At 52.0% G+C, this 21,376-nt stretch overlaps 1 protein-coding gene across 1 annotated transcript; it reads left to right on the plus strand.

Annotated features, from left to right (window-relative positions):
• The first annotated feature begins 8,473 nt into the window (after nucleotides 1-8,473).
• LOC128847344 (olfactory receptor 2AP1-like) lies at nucleotides 8,474-9,451 on the plus strand. The gene has a single exon (XM_054046736.1). It carries the CDS (start codon nucleotides 8,477-8,479, stop codon nucleotides 9,449-9,451), a length of 975 nt encoding a protein of 324 aa, XP_053902711.1. The 5' UTR covers nucleotides 8,474-8,476.
• Nucleotides 9,452-21,376: the final 11,925 nt, after the last annotated feature.

A 21,376-nucleotide genomic window follows, 5' to 3' on the forward strand; every position in this document is an offset into this window, starting at 1 on the left:
CCTGACTTTGGTTCCCAGCATGGCCTGACTTTGCTGACTATGGTTCTGGCCCAAGGTCATACACTAGGCCCAATGTTCCAGACTCAATCCCTCCCCTACACTAAACAATTAAAAATAAAAACTTTCATTTTGGTGTGTCATCAAATAAAATGGAAAAATAATAAAAATATATATTTTTGAATAAAAATGTCAAAAACAGCCCAGCTTTCTATGAACCAAAAAACTGCATTAAAAACTTCTGTCACCCTGCCAAAAGTTGAGAGGATATCAGAAGTTCTCAGTATGTCATCACTTTCTCACATGCTGTTTCAACTGGCCAGATACAGAGGAGACATGCGGTGAAATCCGTTCCCTGTTGAAGCCAAATCAAGATTTATCACTGATGTCAAGGGGGCCAAGATTTCACAGCATGGATGTTGTTTCTATGATGCAGGAAATCATCTCAGATCATCCTCATTTCTTTTCAGCCTAAAACAATTGGCTAGGGATATCTGAATTCTTGACAAAGCCACAAACTCACTGAGCATTTTGCTTATTGCATTGGCCTCCTAGTTTCTCAGGCTACATCTGAAAGGGTTGATCGGTGGGGTCAGGATAGCATAGGACACCTAGGACTCTTTGTTCGGGTCTCTCAGTCTGTTGTTGTGCATGCACTGCAAATAGATTCCTCTGAGTATCTCTTTCCATGCAGGTCTTAACAGCCATCGTGAGTAAAGGTCTCCTGTAGCTTCATTCCAATTGATAGTAACATGGTGAGAGAGTAAAAGAGCAACCTTCCACTCCAGCTACCATGCAAATGCAGGGATGGGGCCCTGATGCCATGTCTTGGAAGTGAGAGAGAAAGAGACACCATTCCCCTCTCCTTGCCTCTCCCCAATCTGCTACTCCTATAAAACACAAGGCCTCTTTCTTTGACCTGTTGCATTCCAAAGTTTCTCTTTGTCACAGGGTGCTACTTTGATAGGAAATTCATGCAAAAATAAAATAAAATTAGTTTACACAAAAGGCTGCATTTTCATGAAGGTTGTGCATAAAAATCATGCTTTGTGCCATTAAAAACACATTTTCAGAGAAAGTCACAACTGGCAGTGGAGCTTAGTGGGGTTCAGCTGGTGACAGACAGGTTGTGGGGAATGACTAGAGAAGTTTTGCCATCATGGTGTATTTAGATAGAGACAAACTTGTGTAGAGACTCAAATCTTTTGCACCTCAAACTATAACCATAGTCATGAGATGAAAAAATTAAATTTCACCCCAAGGGGGTGCTTTCCATGATCCCATGCCTACCAGCATGAGGATGGAGAACATTGGACATAAGCCCTTCCTCTTTTTTCCTGTCATCAGGCCACACAACAGTTAGGTGGCAGAGCTAGATAACAAATCCATTTGTCCAGGGCCTGATTCACCAGAACTTCCTGCCTCAGCCTGGCAAGGAAAGAGATAAGGGCAGTTATGCTGGCTTAATTCTGCTACCAGCTGCACAGGGTTACTGAAGAGAACTTTGCATGTACTGTACTGAAGCATTGATTTGAGAGAGGATATGACAAAAGAGCAGCTACATTGCATAATGCTGCCTAGATGTCAGCAGAAACTTTGGGGTGGAAAAAGGGCAGCTGTACTACATAAATCCCTCTACATGGCTGCAGAAAATAAGGGATAAGAAAGAGGGCAGCTATAGGGCTAGACTCTGAGTCCTAGTAAACTCATAGCCCTATTTACTTTAATGGGGCTACACCAATTTGAATCAGCTGGGGATTTGGCCCATTGACGCCAATGGAGCAACACCAATTTACATCAGATGAGCATGTTGTCCATTGCCTCCAATGGAGCTACATTGGTTTACACCAGCTGGAGATTGGGCCCATTGATGGCTATGGAGTTACATCAATGTAAATCAGCTGGCAATCTGGTCCACTGTCATCGCTCCGAAAGGTAAACTAGTGCTTCATCACCATGTGCAAGATTTCTTCCCCTCCTCCCCCCCCCCCCGCCCCACGCCTGCAAGAGACTCATTAGGCTGTTTCACTAAATGCAATTACAGTTGGGAAAAACAAGTCAAATGGCACCAGACATTGTTAAAAACAAAGCTTTGGAGACACAAAAGCTTAATGGTGAAGGGTTGACATAAGACTGTATTAAAAAAAAATTGGGACTTGATTGTACTTATTAAAAAGTTTGAACTGGACTGGGAATAACAATCTCCCACACAGTTTTGCAATTAGAAAGAAGTGGATAGTCTTATTTCACCCCACCCCCCAACACCAGTATAATTCAAGTCAATGTGGGAGAGCTTTCCTCAGAAAACTTACTGATGGAAATGCTAACTTCTGGAAACCAGACATGAACAATATATAGTGATGCAGAAATTCAATGGTTATATAGACTCTGCTATAAAGTTTACATTAATTGATGTGTGTTTACACACAAATGTGTCTGTGTACCCATCTACACAAACCACTATCCTCTCCTGCATGGTTTTAGATCTTCTAAAGTCTGCTCTTTTTTACACTTTGTAGAACTGATTTTCTTGAGCTCAGTTAATGGCCAGTACTTATAAATCCATGATAACCTTGGTGTGTGGCAACCAGGAAGGCTGGGATTTGCAAAGGATGCTAAGGGAATGAAGCACCCATATCACATTTGGATATGGGTGCCTAGATCCCTTAGGCTCCTTCAAGAATCCCAGTCAAAGTTCATATTTGGTCAAGGATTAGTTCCGATATTAGCTCCTCAACTATGCAGTCCCATGATATTTAGGATTGAGAAGAAAATAATTCTTCACAGCTGTTTTACCCTCCCTCAAGCCTTGAATACTTCATCACGCACAAAGTTGTATACCTGAGTGTTCTAACTTTTTGGGAGGGATGCCATGCTGGTAAAGGTAGGGGGCAGGGGTGGCCGGGAGGCTTTGCGAGAGCTATAGCCACCCCAAAATTTGCCTTAGCCACCCCGTAGCTGCCGCCGCTCTCCAACCACCCAACTCTGAATGCAGAGTGGTGGCTGCTAGCCACACGCCCAGCTCTGAAGGCAGCTGTGGCTGTGCACGAGTAAGCCCAGGCAGAGGGCCGGGAGGCATCAGAGCAGCCCCCAGTCCAGGGTAGGTGGAGGGTCCAGGGCTCCCCACAGTGGGCTGGACTGACCAGCCTGGGCTCCTGTGCCCTGTCCCCCATGGTCACTGCTCCCTGAGGGCTCTGACGGCCTCAGATCTGGGTCCCCCCGCCTGGGCAGCTGTTACAGGCTGCAACAGTTGAAGGGGAGCTGAAGAGCAGCCACAGCCCTGGGCAGGGGTGGTGCCAGCCTCTTCCTGGTGGAAGGGCTGAGATGGGTTAGACAGAAAATAGTGGGGCCTGTACCTCCCACATCCCACGAGGCCCTGCCCCTCTCTGTGGCCCCACCCTGTTCTCCTCCTCAGGTAAGTGCCAGTCCCGCCTCCTCCTCCTCCACACAGGCCCTGCCCCCTGGCCAGAGGCTGGAAGCCAGACCTGGGCAGTGCAGGGTGGCTGGTGCGCTGGCTGGTGCCATGGTGCAGGCTGCCATAACACTCCCCCGTCTCCTGCTGCTGTTTGTGCCCATGGCCCCTGGGCCAGGGGAAGCTTACGGGGGCTATTTTCCTTACCCCCTCCTATAGTCACCACCGCTTTCCAGACACCCAGCTCTGAAGGCAGAGTGGAGAGAGCAGGGGGCCCCAAAGCAGCCCCCGGTCCATGTCTCCACCCACCGGTGCTGCTCAGGGCAAGGGGAGGGTCCAGGACTCCCACAGCGGCCTGGACTGACCCGCTCCTGGGCCCTGCACCCCCCATGTTCGCTGCTCCTCAAGGGCTCTGCCAGCCTGAGTGCCGGGTCCGCCCACCCGGGCGGCTGTTATGGGATGCAACAGTCGAAGGACGGCGGGGAGCTGAGCAGCAGCCACTGCCCTGGGGCCCCAGGCACCAGCAGGAGGAGGAGACGGGAGAGCGCCGTGGTCACCGGCACCGTGACACCAGCCAGTACAGCAGCCTCCCCGCACTGCCTGGCTCTGGTTTCTGGCCTCCAACCTGGCCAGCGGGCAAGAGGCTCAGTGTGGGGAGAGGAGGAGATGGGGCCAGTAATGATGAGGGGGCACAGCCCCCTCTCACAATTTTGTGTTTTGCCCACCTCAGCCTCCCACCGGCAAGAGGCTGGCAGGTGTAATTCCAGTGTCAGACACTAGGTTTGCTGCATGGGCAATTTCACCTCCTCTCAGTGTGTGCAGGCTCTCATTCATGAGACAGCCCTGCCTCTCCCTAAGGTACTTACCTGTGCGCCATCTGTGTAGTATGTGGGTAACCCACAGTCTTTAGTGTATTTCTCCTCACAATACCCCCAGGGGGTGGGGAACATCTGTTATCTCCATTATACAGCTGGGGAACTGAGGCCCAGAGATCACCTTGGTCAAACAGGCAGTCTTTGGTGGAGACAGAACAGGAATACAGGGCTCCCAAGGGCTGGAATACCTCCCTAAGCACTACACCATCCATCCGCTCTTCCCCCTACATTCCTTCCAGCTTCCTACTAGTCCCCGCAACTCCTCTCTTCAACATAGTCCCTCATTAATTTTGTCTTTCTATTTAGCCAGTCTCTGATAACACATTCTCTCAGCCACAATAACGTTCAGCAACCCTGTGCCAAATTGATATGGATAGTTGTACTATTGTCAGCAAGTACTACAGCTTATACCGCTCCAGGACCTGGGATAGAACCCAGGAGTCCTGACTCCCAACATTCCTCTGATGTCTAGCAAATAGTTGTGTAACTCACTGGCACAATGTGTCTCCTCCCTTTCTAGTGGTTTACATCTCTCTTCAGACCTGTGCATGTGTGAGAATAGATCAAAAGGGGGATCTGTGTTGTTTGTTGTCATATTTCATAGAATCATAGAATATCAGGGTTGGAAGGGACCTCAGGAGGTCATCTAGTCCAACCCCCTTCTCAGAGCAGGACCAATTCCCAACTAAATTATCCCAGTGAGGGCTTTGTCAAGCCTGACCTTAAAACCTCTAAGGAAGGAGATTCCACCACCTCCCTAGGTAACCCATTCCAGTGCTTCACCACCCTTCTAGTGAAAAAGCTTTTCCTAGTATCCAACCTAAACCTCCACCACTGCAGCTTAAGACCATTACTCCTTCTTCTGTCATCTGGTACCACTGAGAACAGTCTAGATCCATCCTCTTTGGAACACCCTTTTAGGTAGTTGAAAGCAGCTATCACATCCCCCATCATTCTTCTCTTCTGCAGACTAAACAATCCCAGTTCCCTATGCCTCTCCTCATAAGTCATGTGCTCCAGCTCCCACTGTGTGAATCAAATTGCCAGAGTGGCATATTTGGCTCAGTTACAAAGTAGGTTTCATAGTTAAAATGTTTCCATCAGCTTTTATTTGGGCTTTCCTGTGTCCACCCCCCACCTCCACCCCCACCAAGACTGGCGTTCTCAAAGAGCCTCAAGGAGTTAGGCATCCAGATTCAACTTACTTTTCATGGTGGTTAAGGGCCTAATTCCTTGAGGCTGATTTGAAAATCCTGATTGAAATGTCTAATTTGCAAACTCGGGACCAAGTAGACAATATTTCACAGAAATTTTACTGTCCAATTACTATGCTCCCCACTGTGAGAGCCCAGCCCATCACACTTGACCAATGTGGACAACCCTTACTGGGGCATGTTGTCTCACGGAAGGGGGAGGGACTGCTCACATAAGAGAGGATTATTCATCTGCTTTGGGACAGCAGGATGAGGCCCTTGCTGGGTACAGCAGGACCTCTCAGTCATGCAACTCAATCATCTCTCAGAGAGGAGAGAACTCCTATGAGCTAAGCAGGCTCATTGCATGAGGACTGGTTTTTGTGCTGTCTGTGTTGCAAACAGCAGGAACTCCCCAGAGTCAGCCAATGGAAAAACCCCCTCAGAAGTGGCATCCGGGGAGACACAACCTTCTCCTGCAAAGGATACAAATACTAAACTGAAGGTAGGACAAGAAGGAATCAGTTCTAATTGCATCAAGGCAGATTTAGGTTAGATATTAGGAAAAACTTTCTAACTCTAAGGGTAGTTAAGCACTGGAACAGGTTACCAAGAGAGGTTGTGAAATCCTCATTTTCAGAGGTTTTTAAGGACAGGATAGGCATGATCTAGGTTTACTTGTTCCTGCCTCAGCATCGGGGGATGGACTAGATGACCTCTTGAGGTTCTTTCCAGCCCTAAATTTCTATGAGGAGGCAACCACACCCCATCAACAGAGGGAGGAGAACATGGTCCAAGTGAGATCTCGGCACCTGCTCATCCCATCTCTTTACTGAGAGAACCAAATTTATGGGGAGAAATGAAAGAAGAATCTGAATCCTGGTCACCAAATCCTGAGAGATCCAAGCAAGACTGGAGGCTGAATATCCTGTGGTTGAAGGTGAGTGTTATCCCTCATACTGCTGCTGCCACACACTAAGATAGAGCCTGACATGCGGGTGCTGTCAAAGGACTGAGCAATCAGTGATGATTCAGTCTTGCCTTCCCCCAGAGATGCCAGTCAGTATTAATATTGCCATGTAACCAACAGGGGGACTGAGGCATAGAGACGGGAAATGTCTTCCTGTTGCTTACCATCACTGGTGGAACTTGGAAGAGAATTATAGAATCTAGAGACAAGAAAGGAAAACTCTGTCCCCTCCAGGCCATCTCTCTACCAGGACTGGCCCCAATAGTACATTTATTAGTGTTTGCTCCACTTTTCTTTTAAATAACCCAATCAATGAAGAACATAGGGATTTCCAGACTGGACCAGATCCCAGGTCCATTTATCCCAGGCTCCTGTCTCTGACAATGGCAACTCCAGAGACTGCAGAGGAATGTGTAATAACGCTGCAGTAACACTTGTGGAATGATCTGCCCCCCACATCAGATCTCATCCTGATCTCTAATAGTTAGAGATGGGCTTAAACCGTTAACTCCAATGTATAGGATCCCTTCCAGAACTATTGTTAAACTCCAGATAGAATCATAGAAATGTAGGGCTGCAAAGGTCCTTAAGAGGTCATCTAGTCCATCCCCCAATGCTGAGTCAGTACCAATTATACCTAGACCATCCCTGGCTGCTGTTTGTCCAACCTGTTCTAAAAAATTCCAGTGATGGGGATTCCACAGATCACCTTGGTAACTTGTTCCAATGTTGAACTATCCTTATAAATAGTTTTTTCCCCCCAAATATCTACCGTAAATCTCTCTTGCTGCAGAGTAAGCTCTGACTTCTTATCCTACCTTCAGTGGACGTGGAGAACAATTGATCACCATCCTCTTTATAACAGCCCTTTACATATTTGAAGACTATCAAATCCCCTGTAAGTCTTCTTTTTTCAATACAAGAAAACATTTAAACTTTTTGTGTTTTTTTCCTCTTTTTTTTCCCATTTATCACTGGGTGCAATAAAATGAATAGTGACATTCCCCCCCACCCCACCCAAATCTTCCCCTGCTTTTATTCTTTTTTTTTCTTTTTGCCATGCAATACATTTAAAAATAAATCCTCATATTTTTAAAAATTACCGAATGGCAAAGTATCAGACTTTAATTTTTCCTTTTAACTCTCAGTAACTTTTTCAAAGTTGTGGAAGTTCAGAGAGGGAAATGGAAAAAAAAAAGATAAAAAGGAATCGTGAACAAAAAATAAAATACCTCAGACATGATGGATGGCATATTTTCTGAATCATGTGAGTTTATATCTCTTGTAAATGTACAGCTTTGCTAGTGTAGCTGACAATGGGGATTTTGATAATTCAATATTCAGAATCTCACTAAGCAGTTTGAATCAACAATATTCCTTGGTAAAGAAATCCAAAAGTTAATATGTGATGATCACAAAGCAGCATAAAAACTGATCTACATGGTAGAGTATAAATGAACTCTCACAATGACTACCTAAAAAGGCTGAGCAGGTGAGGGCTTGGAATGGCACCAGAACCACATTCATGGAGCGTTGGTTTCTGTCAGGGACAAAGGAAGTTTCTGAAGTCCAAACAAGCTGATTCTCAGCCAGCAAAATTGTGGGGTGTGTTACGAGCCCAAATGAGTCTGTCTGAATTCAGGGAATCTGGTGCCTACACCTTCATTTGCCAGACTCCTCCTGATGAACTGGTTTCCTCACTACGCACCACTAGTGTCAGCTTTTTGGAGCAGAATGAAGGGAGCAAGGCTTAATCTATTGTTAGTCAGACAAATTAGGGTCTTTACACAAATCTGAGCTTGCCTTAGCAGCGTGTTTGTGTGTCAGTTTTTCTCACTCACTCTCAGATGTCGTCAGCCTCCATTGTCTCACTCCGAGCCTATCAGCCTATGTGCACAGCCCAGTACTTGGGCAGGTGACATGAAGGAGAAGGAGCACTTGAACATTAATGCTTTTAAATTAATAATGTGATACTGACATTTAACAAATTCTGTTCTTGTTTTATTGTAGTGTTTGCTTCATTTCCGCCATGGCAGACACAGAACAGAGAAATCAAACCTCCCTCACAGAATTCATCCTCCTGGGATTTGGGACTGTCCCCAAACTGCAGATCCTTCTCTTTCTGCTGTTCCTTGTGATTTACATTGTGACCATGGCCGGGAACATCCTCATTGTTGTGCTAGTTGTGGCTGATCAGCACCTTCACACCCCGATGTACTTCTTCCTGGGGAACTTGTCCTGCTTGGAGACCTGCTATACCTCCACCATCGTGCCCAGGATGCTGGCCAGTTTCCTGACTGGGGACAGAACCATTTCTATTGGTAGCTGCATCACACAATTTTACTTTGTTGGTTTCCTTGCAGCCACGGAGTGTTATCTCCTAGCAGCGATGTCTTATGATCGATATCTAGCGATATGCAAACCACTGCATTATGCAACCCTTATGAATGGCAGTTTCTGCCTCCAGCTAGCAGCTGGGTCTTGGATAAATGGATTTCTAGCTATTATCATAATAGTTTCTCTTATGTTACAATTAACTTTCTGTGGCGCCAATGAAATTGATCATTTCTTCTGTGAATCTACACAAATAATAAATCTCTACTGCAATGACATCTACCAGGTGGAGCTTGTAATCACCATTGTGGCTGCTTTATTTACCCTACCCCCATTTGCTTTAACTGGGACATCCTACATTTGTATCATCTCCACCATCCTGCGAATCCCTTCCACCACCGTGAGGCAAAAGGCATTTTCTACTTGCTCCTCTCACCTCATTGTGGTGACAATTTTCTATGGGACTCTGATCATTGTGTATCTGCTACCAAAAACCAACACACTCAGAGACCTCAACAAAGTGTTCTCTGTCTTCTACACAATTCTGACTCCTATGGCCAATCCCTTCATATACAGCCTGAGAAACAAAGAGGTGAAAGAGGCTCTGAGAAAAATTGTCAGTAAATGTGTAGATTTTATAAGAATTCAGAAATGCTACTGTATTTTTTGAAAGAGAAAATAATGTTGAGTGCAGCTAATTTACACTTTAAAACTCAGAGGTTGCATAGCCCTTACTTCATTCTAGGTCTTTGGTAGTGTGAACTTGTAACGCTTGAGGATGTGCAAAGATTTGAAACTGTAAGATCAATCAGAACCAGGATCTTTGTGTTCAAAATAAAATTGAACTTTATTTTCCTTGTTGATTGTGAGTAGATATTTTGGTGAATTCCATAGACTAAAACAAAGTAAGAATGTAAAATAATGACTTAGGGCTGGATCCACAAAGGGACTTAGGCATTGCAAGGCCTAACTTCTAGTGCCTTGCTAACCAGTGGAATCCACACCCTGGCTTGTGGGATCAGGGCTCATGTCTACATTGAAATAAAAAGGCCCACGACAAGACTGTTGCTGGCCCAGTTCATCTGACTTGGACTCGTGGTGCTTGGGCCGAAGGGCTAAAAATGGCAGTGTAGACATTTGGGCTCAGGCTGGAGCCTGGGCTCTGAAACCCTGTGATGCGGGTGGGTTTCAGAGCCCCGGCTACAGTCAAAGCCCAGACATCTACATGGCTATATTTAGCCCCTCAGCCCAAGCCCTGTGAGCTTGAGTCAAATGACCCAGGCTCTGAGACTCGGTGCCATGGGATTTTTATTGCAGTGTAGATGAACTAATACAGTTTAAGGCCAGAAAGGATGGCCAGATCATCGAGTCCAACTCCCTGTATAGCACAGGGTGCCGACACCCCCCAGCACCCACACACTAAACCCAACAACCAAAAGGAGACCAAAGTATCACAGCCCTCAGGAGACAAGACTAGGATGTGGCACAGGCAGAGAACAGGAGAGACCGAGGGGCACCAGTGCCTGAGGCCCCCACAATGGCAGGAAGATGATTAAGTGAGATACACCGAGATAATCCTGGCAAGTGACCCATACCCCCCACCCTGCAAAAGAAAGTGACCCCCTCCCCCGCCAAGGTCACTGCCAGTCTCACCAGTGGAAAATTCTTCCCAATCCCACATGTGGTGATCAGTAAGACCCTGGTCATGTGAGCAAGAATCAGCCAGCCCACAACCTGGGAGAGAATGCCTGGTGCCCCCTTAGAGCGCTGGACCTCTCCGCCAATGTCCTATCTCCAGCCGTGGCCATCCCATATGCTTCAGAGGAAGAAGAGAAAAATAATACATCAGGGTACAAAAAAAATCCCTTCCTGACCCCTGCAGGTGGCCAGCTGAAATCCTGAAACATGAACTTTAAGGAACATAAGACATAAACCAGAGGTTAACCTCAGGACTCCCGATTCCTGTCCCCCACCAGCACAAGCACTTCTATTCCTGCCTCTGAGTGTTGAGCTTTAGAATCTCCTAGTGGCACATGAGGTAACCCTTTCCCCCCATTGCTGTCTGGCAGAGCAAGATGTTTGACTCCATCATAAGTTGTCTCCATAATGGCAGCATCCTTTTTGATCTGGCCTAGGAATAGTGTCATTGACTGCTCAGGTCTCATTTTCACTTTTGTTCTGATTATATTATATTATATTATATTATATTATATTATATTATATTATATTATATTATATTATATTATATTATTGTAACGGGGTGGCTACCCTGCTCCTGCCTGAGGGGTTTAAAACAGCCCTGGCAGAGGACTGGGGCAAAGGGAAAAGCTACTGGGCTGATTGGGGAAGTAGCCATAGCTGGGCCATGCCCCAATCAGGCCCTAGCTGGCCTGTATAAGAAGGCTGGGAGCCAGGAGCTCAGGAGTCTCTCTCTGTCTCCAGAGAGAGATGGGCCTGGCTGCAAGGAGTGAGCCACAGAGTACCTGAGTGGAGCAGGGCTGGGGAAAGGCTGGGGAGCTCTAGCCTGGATAGCCCCAGACTGCGGCCTGGTAATAGGCCAAGAGGTACTAGGGGTAGCAGAGGGCAACCCAGGAGTAGGCCAAGGCAGCAGGTCCAAACCCTCCTTGCCAGTGATGAGTGGCCTATACTGCAGTCTGCCCCAGGGAGTGGGGGCTAGTTGGTGACTGGCAGTGGCCTAGTGCTGAGGCAAGGTGGGGTTAGTAGGTGGGGGTTCCCCTGGGAGGGGAGACCTAGCGTTTGTGTGTACTGCCAGGGGGCAGCACCCAGAGCAAGGGGCACCAGGGTCCTGGGAGGGACACAGGAGCCTGAGGAAGAGGACAGGCGGATCACTGGCCTGCAGAGGGCGCTCCAGAGTCGGGTGAGCTAATTCCCTGGACGACCAGCAGGAGGTGCCGCAGGGGTGAGTCCGGATACTTACAATTATATTATATAGCAGCCAAAACTTTTCAACTTTTATATAATATAATTAATATAATAAACTAATAGTCATTACAATAAAGTCAAAACAAAACATTTCAATAATTCCCCCTCAACAATTTCAAGTAAATCAATACCTTCCCACAAAACACTTTAGTTACATTGAATCAGGGTTTTTAAATGGAAAGCTGTTCCACTGGAGAAATTTCAGCCAGGTCTAATGGTGATGATTGTCTACACTGCCCCTTACTATTGGCTGTGCCTTAACGACACCATCCAGTGCTATAGTCGGAAAGCAGAACTGTCCATTATCTGAAAATCTTTCCATAAGGATAACAAAGGGGAAGTCCTCCCAGGAAACTCAGAAGGATCTGTGTGTGTTTGGGTGAGAGTATGTAGTTCAGAAGATCCATTTTTGTTTTTTCTCTCTCTGCTACAGCAACTCTGCTGCAAGTTTTTACAGATCCAATAATTCAGAGATTCATAGATTTTAAGACAAGAAGGGGCCTGTAGTGAGTCGGTGTGGCTCCCCTCCTGCCCAGAAGAGGGAGCCCACGTGCCGGCACCAGAGTGGGTGGGACCACCACCGCCTGTCCCCGCCCCCCGGAAGTCAAGGGGCGGGACAGGAAGTATAAAGGCCGGCCGCCAGAGCTCAGTTGGCGGCCAGCCACCACAGGGAGCAGACGTGCGGCCGGGAGCTCCCGGCCAGGAGACCGTCGAAGACCCTAGCTGGCCTGAGCTACCCCGGGCCCGCTACGAGGAGGAGCCGCCGGAGCCCGTTCACGCCCGCCACTGGGAGAACCCCTGGGAACCGAACCCCGCTAACCCTGAGGGTGAGACTGGACCCGAACCCCTCAGCCCCTGCTGCTATCCAGAGGAGCCGCCTGAGGACCATTGGCCGGACTTCCCGGCAGAGCTACCAGACTTGCCGCCGAGCCCGGGCAGAGAGGAGCCCATGCAGGTGGACTGGCCCGATCCCGGCGCAACGACCGAGGTAGGCTGTGAGGGGGATCACGGAAGTAGCCCGGGGGTAGCCGACCCCGGTCCGGCTGCAACTGAGTGTGAGCCTATGTCAGTGTGTTGCGGTCTGGATACCCCACTGACCAGCAGCGGCAGCAACCGCTGTTAGGGCCCCGGGCTGGAACGCAGTGGAGTGGGTGGGCCTGCGTTCCCCCCTGCCACCCTCCGTACGGGTGGCAGGCTTCCCCCTCACCCAACGCTCGGCTACAGAAGCCTGGGCCTTGAACTATTTGCCTGCTCAGCCCCTGCAACAAGGGCCTGAGCCTAACTGTGTTTGCCCCGCCCTGATCCAGGGCCTGGCCTCTGAACTATTTGCTCGCTCAGCCCCTGCAACAAGGGCCTGAGCTAACTGTGTTTGCCCCGCCCTGATCCAGGGCCTGGGCTCTGAACTATTTGCTCGCTCAGCTCCCTGCAACAAGGGCCTGAGCTTAACTGTGTTTGCCCCGCCCTGATCCAGGGCCTGGCCTCTGAACTATTTGCTCGCTCAGCCCCTGCAAACAAGGGCCTGAGCTTAACTGTGTTTGCCCCGCCCTGATCCAGGGCCTGGGCTTTGAACTGTTTGCTCGCTCAGCCCCTGCAACAAGGGCCTGAGCCTAACAGTGTTTGCCCCGCCCTGATCCAGGGCCTGGGCTTGGAACTATTTGCTCGCTCAGCCCCTGCAACCAGGGCCTGAGCTAACTGTGTTTGCCCCGCCCTGATCCAGGGCCCGGGCTTTGAACTATTCACTCGCTCAGCTCCCTGCAAACAAGGGCCTGAGCTAACTGTGTTTGCCCCGCCCTGATCCAGGGCCTGGGCTCTGAACTGTCTGCTCGCTCAGCCCCTGCAACCAAGGGCCTGAGCCTAACTGTGTTTGCCCCGCCCTGATCCAGGGCCTGGGCTTTGAACTCTTTGCTCGCTCAGCCCCTGCAAACAAGGGCCTGAGCCTAACTGTGTTTGCCCCGCCCTGATCCAGGGCCTGGGCTCTGAACTATTTGCTCGCTCAGCCCCTGCAGTAAAGGGCCTGAACTTTAACTGTGGTTGCTCCGACTCTGCACTAAAGAGCCGGAGTTCCGGGACTAACTGACTACTTGTTCCCACAGTAGTGAGTCGGTGTGGCTCCCCTCCTGTCCGGAAGGGTCGAGCCCCGGCTAGGACCTACTACATTTGGCGCCCAACGTGGGGCACGAGCCCCTGCCCCTGTGAGAAGGGGCTAGAGGGGGAGTGGCAGTTGCCCCCCCCCCCCGTTCTAAGGAATGGATATGGAGCGGCTGTTTCAGCTGCTCACGGAGAGCCAGGAGCGGCAGCAGACGGCCCAGCTGCAGCAGCAACAGCAACAGCAGGCCGCTCAGCTCGCACAGCAACAGCAGCGAGATGCCGCCCAGCTCCAGTTGCAGCAGGAGCAGCACACAGCCCAGCTCGAGCAACAGCAACAGCTGGTGCGGCAGTTGGGAGTCCAGCTGCAGCAGCTGCTGGTCACGCTCCCTCGCCCCGCACCGGGGCCGGCAGGGGAGGCTGCAGAGATGCCGCGGTTAGCTGCCCCCCTTCGCTTGACTAAGATGAGCCCAGACGACGACCCGGAGGCATTCCTGGTCACGTTCGAGCGGGTAGCCCTCGTCGCCGGGTGGCCCAGGGACCAGTGGGCTACCCTCTTAGCCCCCTACCTGACGGGGGCGGCCCAGGTGGCCTATCGGGGATTGGCGGCTGAGGAAGCACGGGACTACGACCTGGTGAAGGCCGCGATATTGGACGCCCTCGACGTCAGTCCCGAGACTTTCCGACAAAGGTTTCGGGGCCAGACTTACCCCACCGGGGCCCGACCGCGGGTAGTGGCCCAAACCTTAAAAGAGGCTTGCCGACGGTGGCTACAGCCCGGCACCCGGACGGCGGAGGAGGTAACCGAGCAGGTGGTGTTGGAACAGTTCGTGCACACCCTACCCTCCCGAGGGCGCGCCTGGGTGCTTCGCCACCGGCCGACGGCGCTGGCCCAGGCAGTGTCGCTAATGGAGGACTTCCTGGCCGCCGAAGATGCAGTAGGGCCCACCTTCCGCCGCCCCGGGCCCGAACCAGCCCGCGGCGAAAAGAAAGGGGAACCCCTGAGCGGACCACGACCCCCCGCACCGAGGCCCGACCCCCGCCGCGAGATCCGGACCCGGCACGCGGACCCGGCTCCTCGGACCGGACCAGTGGCCCCGGGCCAGGGGCCCCCAAGGGCTCGACGAAGCCCCCCCCGGAGCCCAAGCCGGGAAGGCCCCCGGAGCAGACAACCTGAACTTGGACCCTGCTTCAGTTGTGGGAAGATGGGACACCTCCGGCGAGACTGTCCGGAGATGGATTGCAGCTATGGGCAAGTGTGGGCGGGCCACACTCGAGCCAGGCCAGCCATGAACCCCAAGCTGACCGTCCCGGCAGCCGTCGGAGGACGGACTACGCGGGCCTTGATCGATTCGGGTTGTGGCCAGACGTTGGTCCGTAAGGACCTGGTACCGCCGGGTGATAACCGCCTCGGATGTATTCATCTACAATGCATCCATGGGGATGTCCGACCATACCCCAGCGCCCGGGTCCCCCTAACCATCGCGGGGATCACCCGACACCTGGTGGTTGGGGTAGCTCCCCATCTTGCATACCCTGTGATCCTCGGTCGGGACTGGCCGGCCTTTGAGGAAGTCCTACGGTCCACGCCGGCCCTGGAGGCTGATCGGTTGGGGTCCTCCTCCGAGACCCCCGAGCAGGGTCCAGCGACCGAGATAGACAACACGGACGCAGCGGGACCGCCGCCGGAGCCGGCCCCTCAGCCCCGCTTCGATACCGATTTCTGTCGGGACCAGCGAGAGGATCCCACCCTTAGCCGCTTCTACGAGCAGCTCGCGGCAGTAGACGGGAAGGTTGTGGACCCCCAGCGGGCCACCCTGTGGCCCCATTTTGAGCTACGCCGGGACCGGCTCTACCGCCTGGACCGTGACCCCCGCACCCAGGAACCACAAACCCAACTGTTAGTGCCCCTGTGTCACCGGCGGGCGGTAATGAAGTTGGCCCACGATGTGCCAGCCGCCGGGCACCTGGGGCGAGAGAAGACCCTCGCTCGAATCCTGGCGCGCTTCTTTTGGCCAGGAATCTCTCAGGAGGTGAAAGAATATTGCGCCTCCTGCCCAGAGTGTCAGAGGGTCGCCCCGCCCGGGATCCCCAAGGCACCCCTGGTCCCCATGCCAGTGATGGAGACGCCCTTTGAACGGGTCGCCATGGACCTCGTGGGCCCCCTCCCGAAAAGTGCCGCGGGGTTTCAATACATCCTGGTCTTGGTGGACTATGCCTCTCGGTTCCCCGAAGCCATCCCCCTGCGAAGTATTACCGCCCGGTCTATCGCGGGGGAATTGCTGAAAATCTTCGCCCGAGTAGGATTGCCTAGAGAGATACTGACCGACCAAGGAACGAACTTCACGTCCCAATTGTTGCGACAGGTCTGTGCCCTCTTAGGCATCAAACAACTCCGGACGTCCGTGTACCACCCACAGACGGACGGGTTGGTGGAGCGGTTTAACCGCACTTTGAAAAGCATGTTGCGGAAATTCCCCGCAGAGGACCTCCGCCACTGGGACCAATTCCTTCCACCCTTGCTGCTAGCCATCCGAGAAGTCCCGCAGACCTCAACAAAATTTTCCCCTTTCGAGCTGCTGTACGGACGCAGACCGCGGGGCCTCTTAGACCTGATGAGAGAGACCTGGGAACAGTCAGCGTCCCCAGCCCAGGGCCTCCTGAAATATGTCATCCAGTTACAGGAGTACCTTGCCCAGGCCGGAGCCCTGGCCCGCGAAAATTTAAAGACGGCGCAGGAACGGCAGAAACGGACCTACGATCAGGGAGCCCAAGTCCGGGAGTTCCAACCAGGAGACCGTGTCCTACTCCTCCTCCCGTCTAGTGAGTCAAAATTGTTAGCCCGGTGGCAGGGACCTTACGAAGTCGTGCGTAAGGTCGGTCCCGTCACCTACGAGGTGCGGCAACCGGACAAGCGGAAGGAAACCCAGCGGTATCACGTCAACCTGCTGAAACGGTGGCAGGACCGGGAGGGCCTCTTAATCAACCCATGCCCGCCCGAGCCGGAATTGGGACCCCAGGTACCCTCGACGGATGACCCCCCGGCACCCCAATTAGGACAATCGCTCACGGAAGAGCAATGTAAACAGACTAACTGCCTGCTGCAAACCTTCAAGCGAACCTTCACGGCCGTACCGGGCCACACGTCCCTGGTCAAACACTCCATCCAGACCGAGCCGGGAAAGGTGGTTCGAGAGACGACCCGGCCCCTGCCCTATCGGATGCGGGGTGCGGTCGAGGAGGAAGTAAGAGCCATGCTGGCTCTGGGCGTCATCGAACCGTCCCAGAGCGAGTGGCGTAGTCCGGTGGTCCTGGTGCCCAAGCCGGACGGTACCCGCCGCTTCTGCATCGACTTTCGGAGGGTAAACGCCATCTCGCGCTTCGATGCCTACCCGATGCCCCGTGTAGACGAGTTACTGGGCCGCCTGGGGGAGGCCCAGTATATCACCACCTTAGATCTTAGCAAAGGCTACTGGCAGATCCCCCTCGAGGAGACCTCAAAAGAGAAGACCGCCTTTGCCACTCCAACGGGGCTGTACCAATTCACACGGATGCCATTCGGTCTCCATGGAGCCCCAGCCACCTTCCAGCGGCTGATGGACCAACTTCTGCAGCCCCATCAGGACTATGCGGCGGCGTACATAGACGACGTGGTCATCTATAGCCGCAGCTGGGAGGATCATCTGCCCCGAGTTGCGGCGGTCCTAAGGTCCCTACGACAGGCGGGCCTGACCGCCAACCCCAAAAAGTGCCGGATTGCCTGGCAAGAGACCAACTATCTCGGCTATACCGTCGGGGGCGGGCAGGTCAAGCCCCTCGTCGGGAAAGTCCAGGCCCTCCTGGACTGTCCCACCCCATCAACCAAACGGCACGTTCGGCAGTTCCTGGGCCTCGTTGGGTATTACAGACGGTTCATCCCCCAGTTCGCGACCATCGCAGCACCCTTAACTGGGCTTCTGACGAAGGACAGCCCCCGGCAGGTACGATGGTCCCCCGAATGTGAAGCGGCCTTCCGGACACTGCAGAAGTGCCTCTGCCAGGAGCCGGTTCTCTATAGCCCAGACTTTAAACGCCCATTCATCCTGCAGACCGACGCCTCCGGCGTAGGATTAGGGGCAGTCCTGTCCCAAGAAGTGGAGGGAAAGGACCACCCCGTAGTATATCTCAGCCGGAAGCTGTTCCCCCGGGAGAGGAATTACGCCGTGGTGGAAAAAGAGGCCCTCGCGGTGAAGTGGGCCTGCGATGCCCTGCGCTTCTACCTCCTCGGGGCCCCGTTCACCCTCGTCACAGACCACGCCCCCCTCCGGTGGCTAATGCGGATGAAAGATAATAATGCCCGCATTATGCGGTGGTACCTCGCCTTACAACCCTACGCATTTACGGTCCAGCATCGAGCAGGTAAGGACCATACGAATGCGGACTTCCTATCCCGCATGGGGGAGATGGCAGGACCTGGCCCCGACAGGCGGGAGCCAGTCTTAAGGGGGGGGGTGTGTAGTGAGTCGGTGTGGCTCCCCTCCTGCCCAGAAGAGGGAGCCCACGTGCCGGCACCAGAGTGGGTGGGACCACCACCGCCTGTCCCCGCCCCCCGGAAGTCAAGGGGCGGGACAGGAAGTATAAAGGCCGGCCGCCAGAGCTCAGTTGGCGGCCAGCCACCACAGGGAGCAGACGTGCGGCCGGGAGCTCCCGGCCAGGAGACCGTCGAAGACCCTAGCTGGCCTGAGCTACCCCGGGCCCGCTACGAGGAGGAGCCGCCGGAGCCCGTTCACGCCCGCCACTGGGAGAACCCCTGGGAACCGAACCCCGCTAACCCTGAGGGTGAGACTGGACCCGAACCCCTAAGCCCCTGCTGCTATCCAGAGGAGCCGCCTGAGGACCATTGGCCGGACTTCCCGGCAGAGCTACCAGACTTGCCGCCGAGCCCGGGCAGAGAGGAGCCCATGCAGGTGGACTGGCCCGATCCCGGCGCAACGACCGAGGTAGGCTGTGAGGGGGATCACGGAAGTAGCCCGGGGGTAGCCGACCCCGGTCCGGCTGCAACTGAGTGTGAGCCTATGTCAGTGTGTTGCGGTCTGGATACCCCACTGACCAGCAGCGGCAGCAACCGCTGTTAGGGCCCCGGGCTGGAACGCAGTGGAGTGGGTGGGCCTGCGTTCCCCCCTGCCACCCTCCGTACGGGTGGCAGGCTTCCCCCTCACCCAACGCTCGGCTACAGAAGCCTGGGCCTTGAACTATTTGCCTGCTCAGCCCCTGCAACAAGGGCCTGAGCCTAACTGTGTTTGCCCCGCCCTGATCCAGGGCCTGGCCTCTGAACTATTTGCTCGCTCAGCCCCTGCAACAAGGGCCTGAGCTAACTGTGTTTGCCCCGCCCTGATCCAGGGCCTGGGCTCTGAACTATTTGCTCGCTCAGCTCCCTGCAACAAGGGCCTGAGCTTAACTGTGTTTGCCCCGCCCTGATCCAGGGCCTGGCCTCTGAACTATTTGCTCGCTCAGCTCCCTGCAACAAGGGCCTGAGCTTAACTGTGTTTGCCCCGCCCTGATCCAGGGCCTGGCCTCTGAACTATTTGCTCGCTCAGCCCCTGCAAACAAGGGCCTGAGCTTAACTGTGTTTGCCCCGCCCTGATCCAGGGCCTGGGCTTTGAACTGTTTGCTCGCTCAGCCCCTGCAACAAGGGCCTGAGCCTAACAGTGTTTGCCCCGCCCTGATCCAGGGCCTGGGCTTGGAACTATTTGCTCGCTCAGCCCCTGCAACCAGGGCCTGAGCTAACTGTGTTTGCCCCGCCCTGATCCAGGGCCCGGGCTTTGAACTATTCACTCGCTCAGCTCCCTGCAAACAAGGGCCTGAGCTAACTGTGTTTGCCCCGCCCTGATCCAGGGCCTGGGCTCTGAACTGTCTGCTCGCTCAGCCCCTGCAACCAAGGGCCTGAGCCTAACTGTGTTTGCCCCGCCCTGATCCAGGGCCTGGGCTTTGAACTCTTTGCTCGCTCAGCCCCTGCAAACAAGGGCCTGAGCCTAACTGTGTTTGCCCCGCCCTGATCCAGGGCCTGGGCTCTGAACTATTTGCTCGCTCAGCCCCTGCAGTAAAGGGCCTGAACTTTAACTGTGGTTGCTCCGACTCTGCACTAAAGAGCCGGAGTTCCGGGACTAACTGACTACTTGTTCCCACAGTAGTGAGTCGGTGTGGCTCCCCTCCTGTCCGGAAGGGTCGAGCCCCGGCTAGGACCTACTACAGGGCCATTTGATCATAGTCTGACCTCCTGCGCAACTAGACTTGGGAGGATTTGATTTTTATCAATAAATATCAGTAAACATCAATTTTGCCACACAAATACAAACTGAGAAAAAAACATTTTAATTGATAATTATATATAGGCAAAGTAAGAAAAATGCTGCTTAAAAATTTTTAGTCAAAATCCAGTGATTGAGACTTGTGAATTAGGCTCATTACAAGCAAACAAATTGTAAAAATAGGTATGATTTGTTGATTTAAGGATATTCATTATATATTTTGACATGGGATGTTGACAATTTGTGTTTTAATGGTTTATAAACTTTAGCTCTTTGAACCTCAATGTCTATTGTCATTAAATACTTTCCCCCATAATTTCACACAACCATGAAAATTTAAATCAATAAAGCTAAAAAAAGCATTGATATTATCCATCAAAATTATTTGGAAAAATGAATTTTGCCAACCCTATGCACAGCACAGGCCAGAGATTCTCACCCCATGATTCCTGCATTAAGCATATCGCTTCTAGTTGTATCTTCTAGGAAGAAATGTCCAGTCTTGACTTAAAGACTCCAAGTGATGGAGAATTGTTCCCATGGTTACCTACTCTTCCTCTCCATCTCTTGTGACCTGGGCAGAGGAGAATGACTGACTCAGTGAAACACTCCTATGCAAACCTTTCACCCTGGCCCAATCAAAGGTTGCCAACTGGCCTACTGTAGTGGAACTTTGTTAATGGTGATGTAGAAAGGGGATACATATTCTTGGTCCCACAGAACCATGGCTCAAGATTTTTCCCGATGCACTTTTCTTTCACCCAATATTTTCATAAGTATTTTATTGTCTAAATTTCAGGAAGCTCATCCTTTCTTCGGTGGAGGTTGATGGGTGTGCAAATAAAATAAAATAAATAAAATATTCAATTGCAAGTTTTCCACTTTTGCACATTTGATTTCATGCATATTTATTTCCTCCCAGAATGGGGACCAAGACATAGCTCATATTAATTATTAGTATTAAAGGTGGAATAGAAATAAAATTGGGTTTGAATCCTTTCTGTGTGTGTGTGTGTGTGTGTGTGTGTGTGTGTGTGTGTGTGTGTGTGAGTAAAGATGGGGAAGATGTTGAAGGGGGATGTGTTATATACAGAAACCCTGGAAGATTTATTGTTGCTTTCCCTTTGAGAAAAGTTTTAGTTTAGTTTATTAATATATACTTTAGAAATTTGATAACAAGGTGTAAAGGCAAATCTTTCTTTTTTTGTTAGAGATCCCTTACTGGATCCAGAGATGTGCACTGTGAGCTTTCTCAACCCTTATTTGAAAGTTTTTGAATA

Source organism: Malaclemys terrapin, chromosome 13 (genome assembly GCF_027887155.1).
Source record: "Malaclemys terrapin pileata isolate rMalTer1 chromosome 13, rMalTer1.hap1, whole genome shotgun sequence".
NCBI classification, from domain to species: domain Eukaryota; kingdom Metazoa; phylum Chordata; order Testudines; family Emydidae; genus Malaclemys; species Malaclemys terrapin.

Coding starts and splice junctions, on each gene's coding strand:
- LOC128847344 (XM_054046736.1), top strand. CDS start 8,477: ATGGCAGACACAGAACAGAGAAATCAAACCTCCCTCACAGAATTCATC.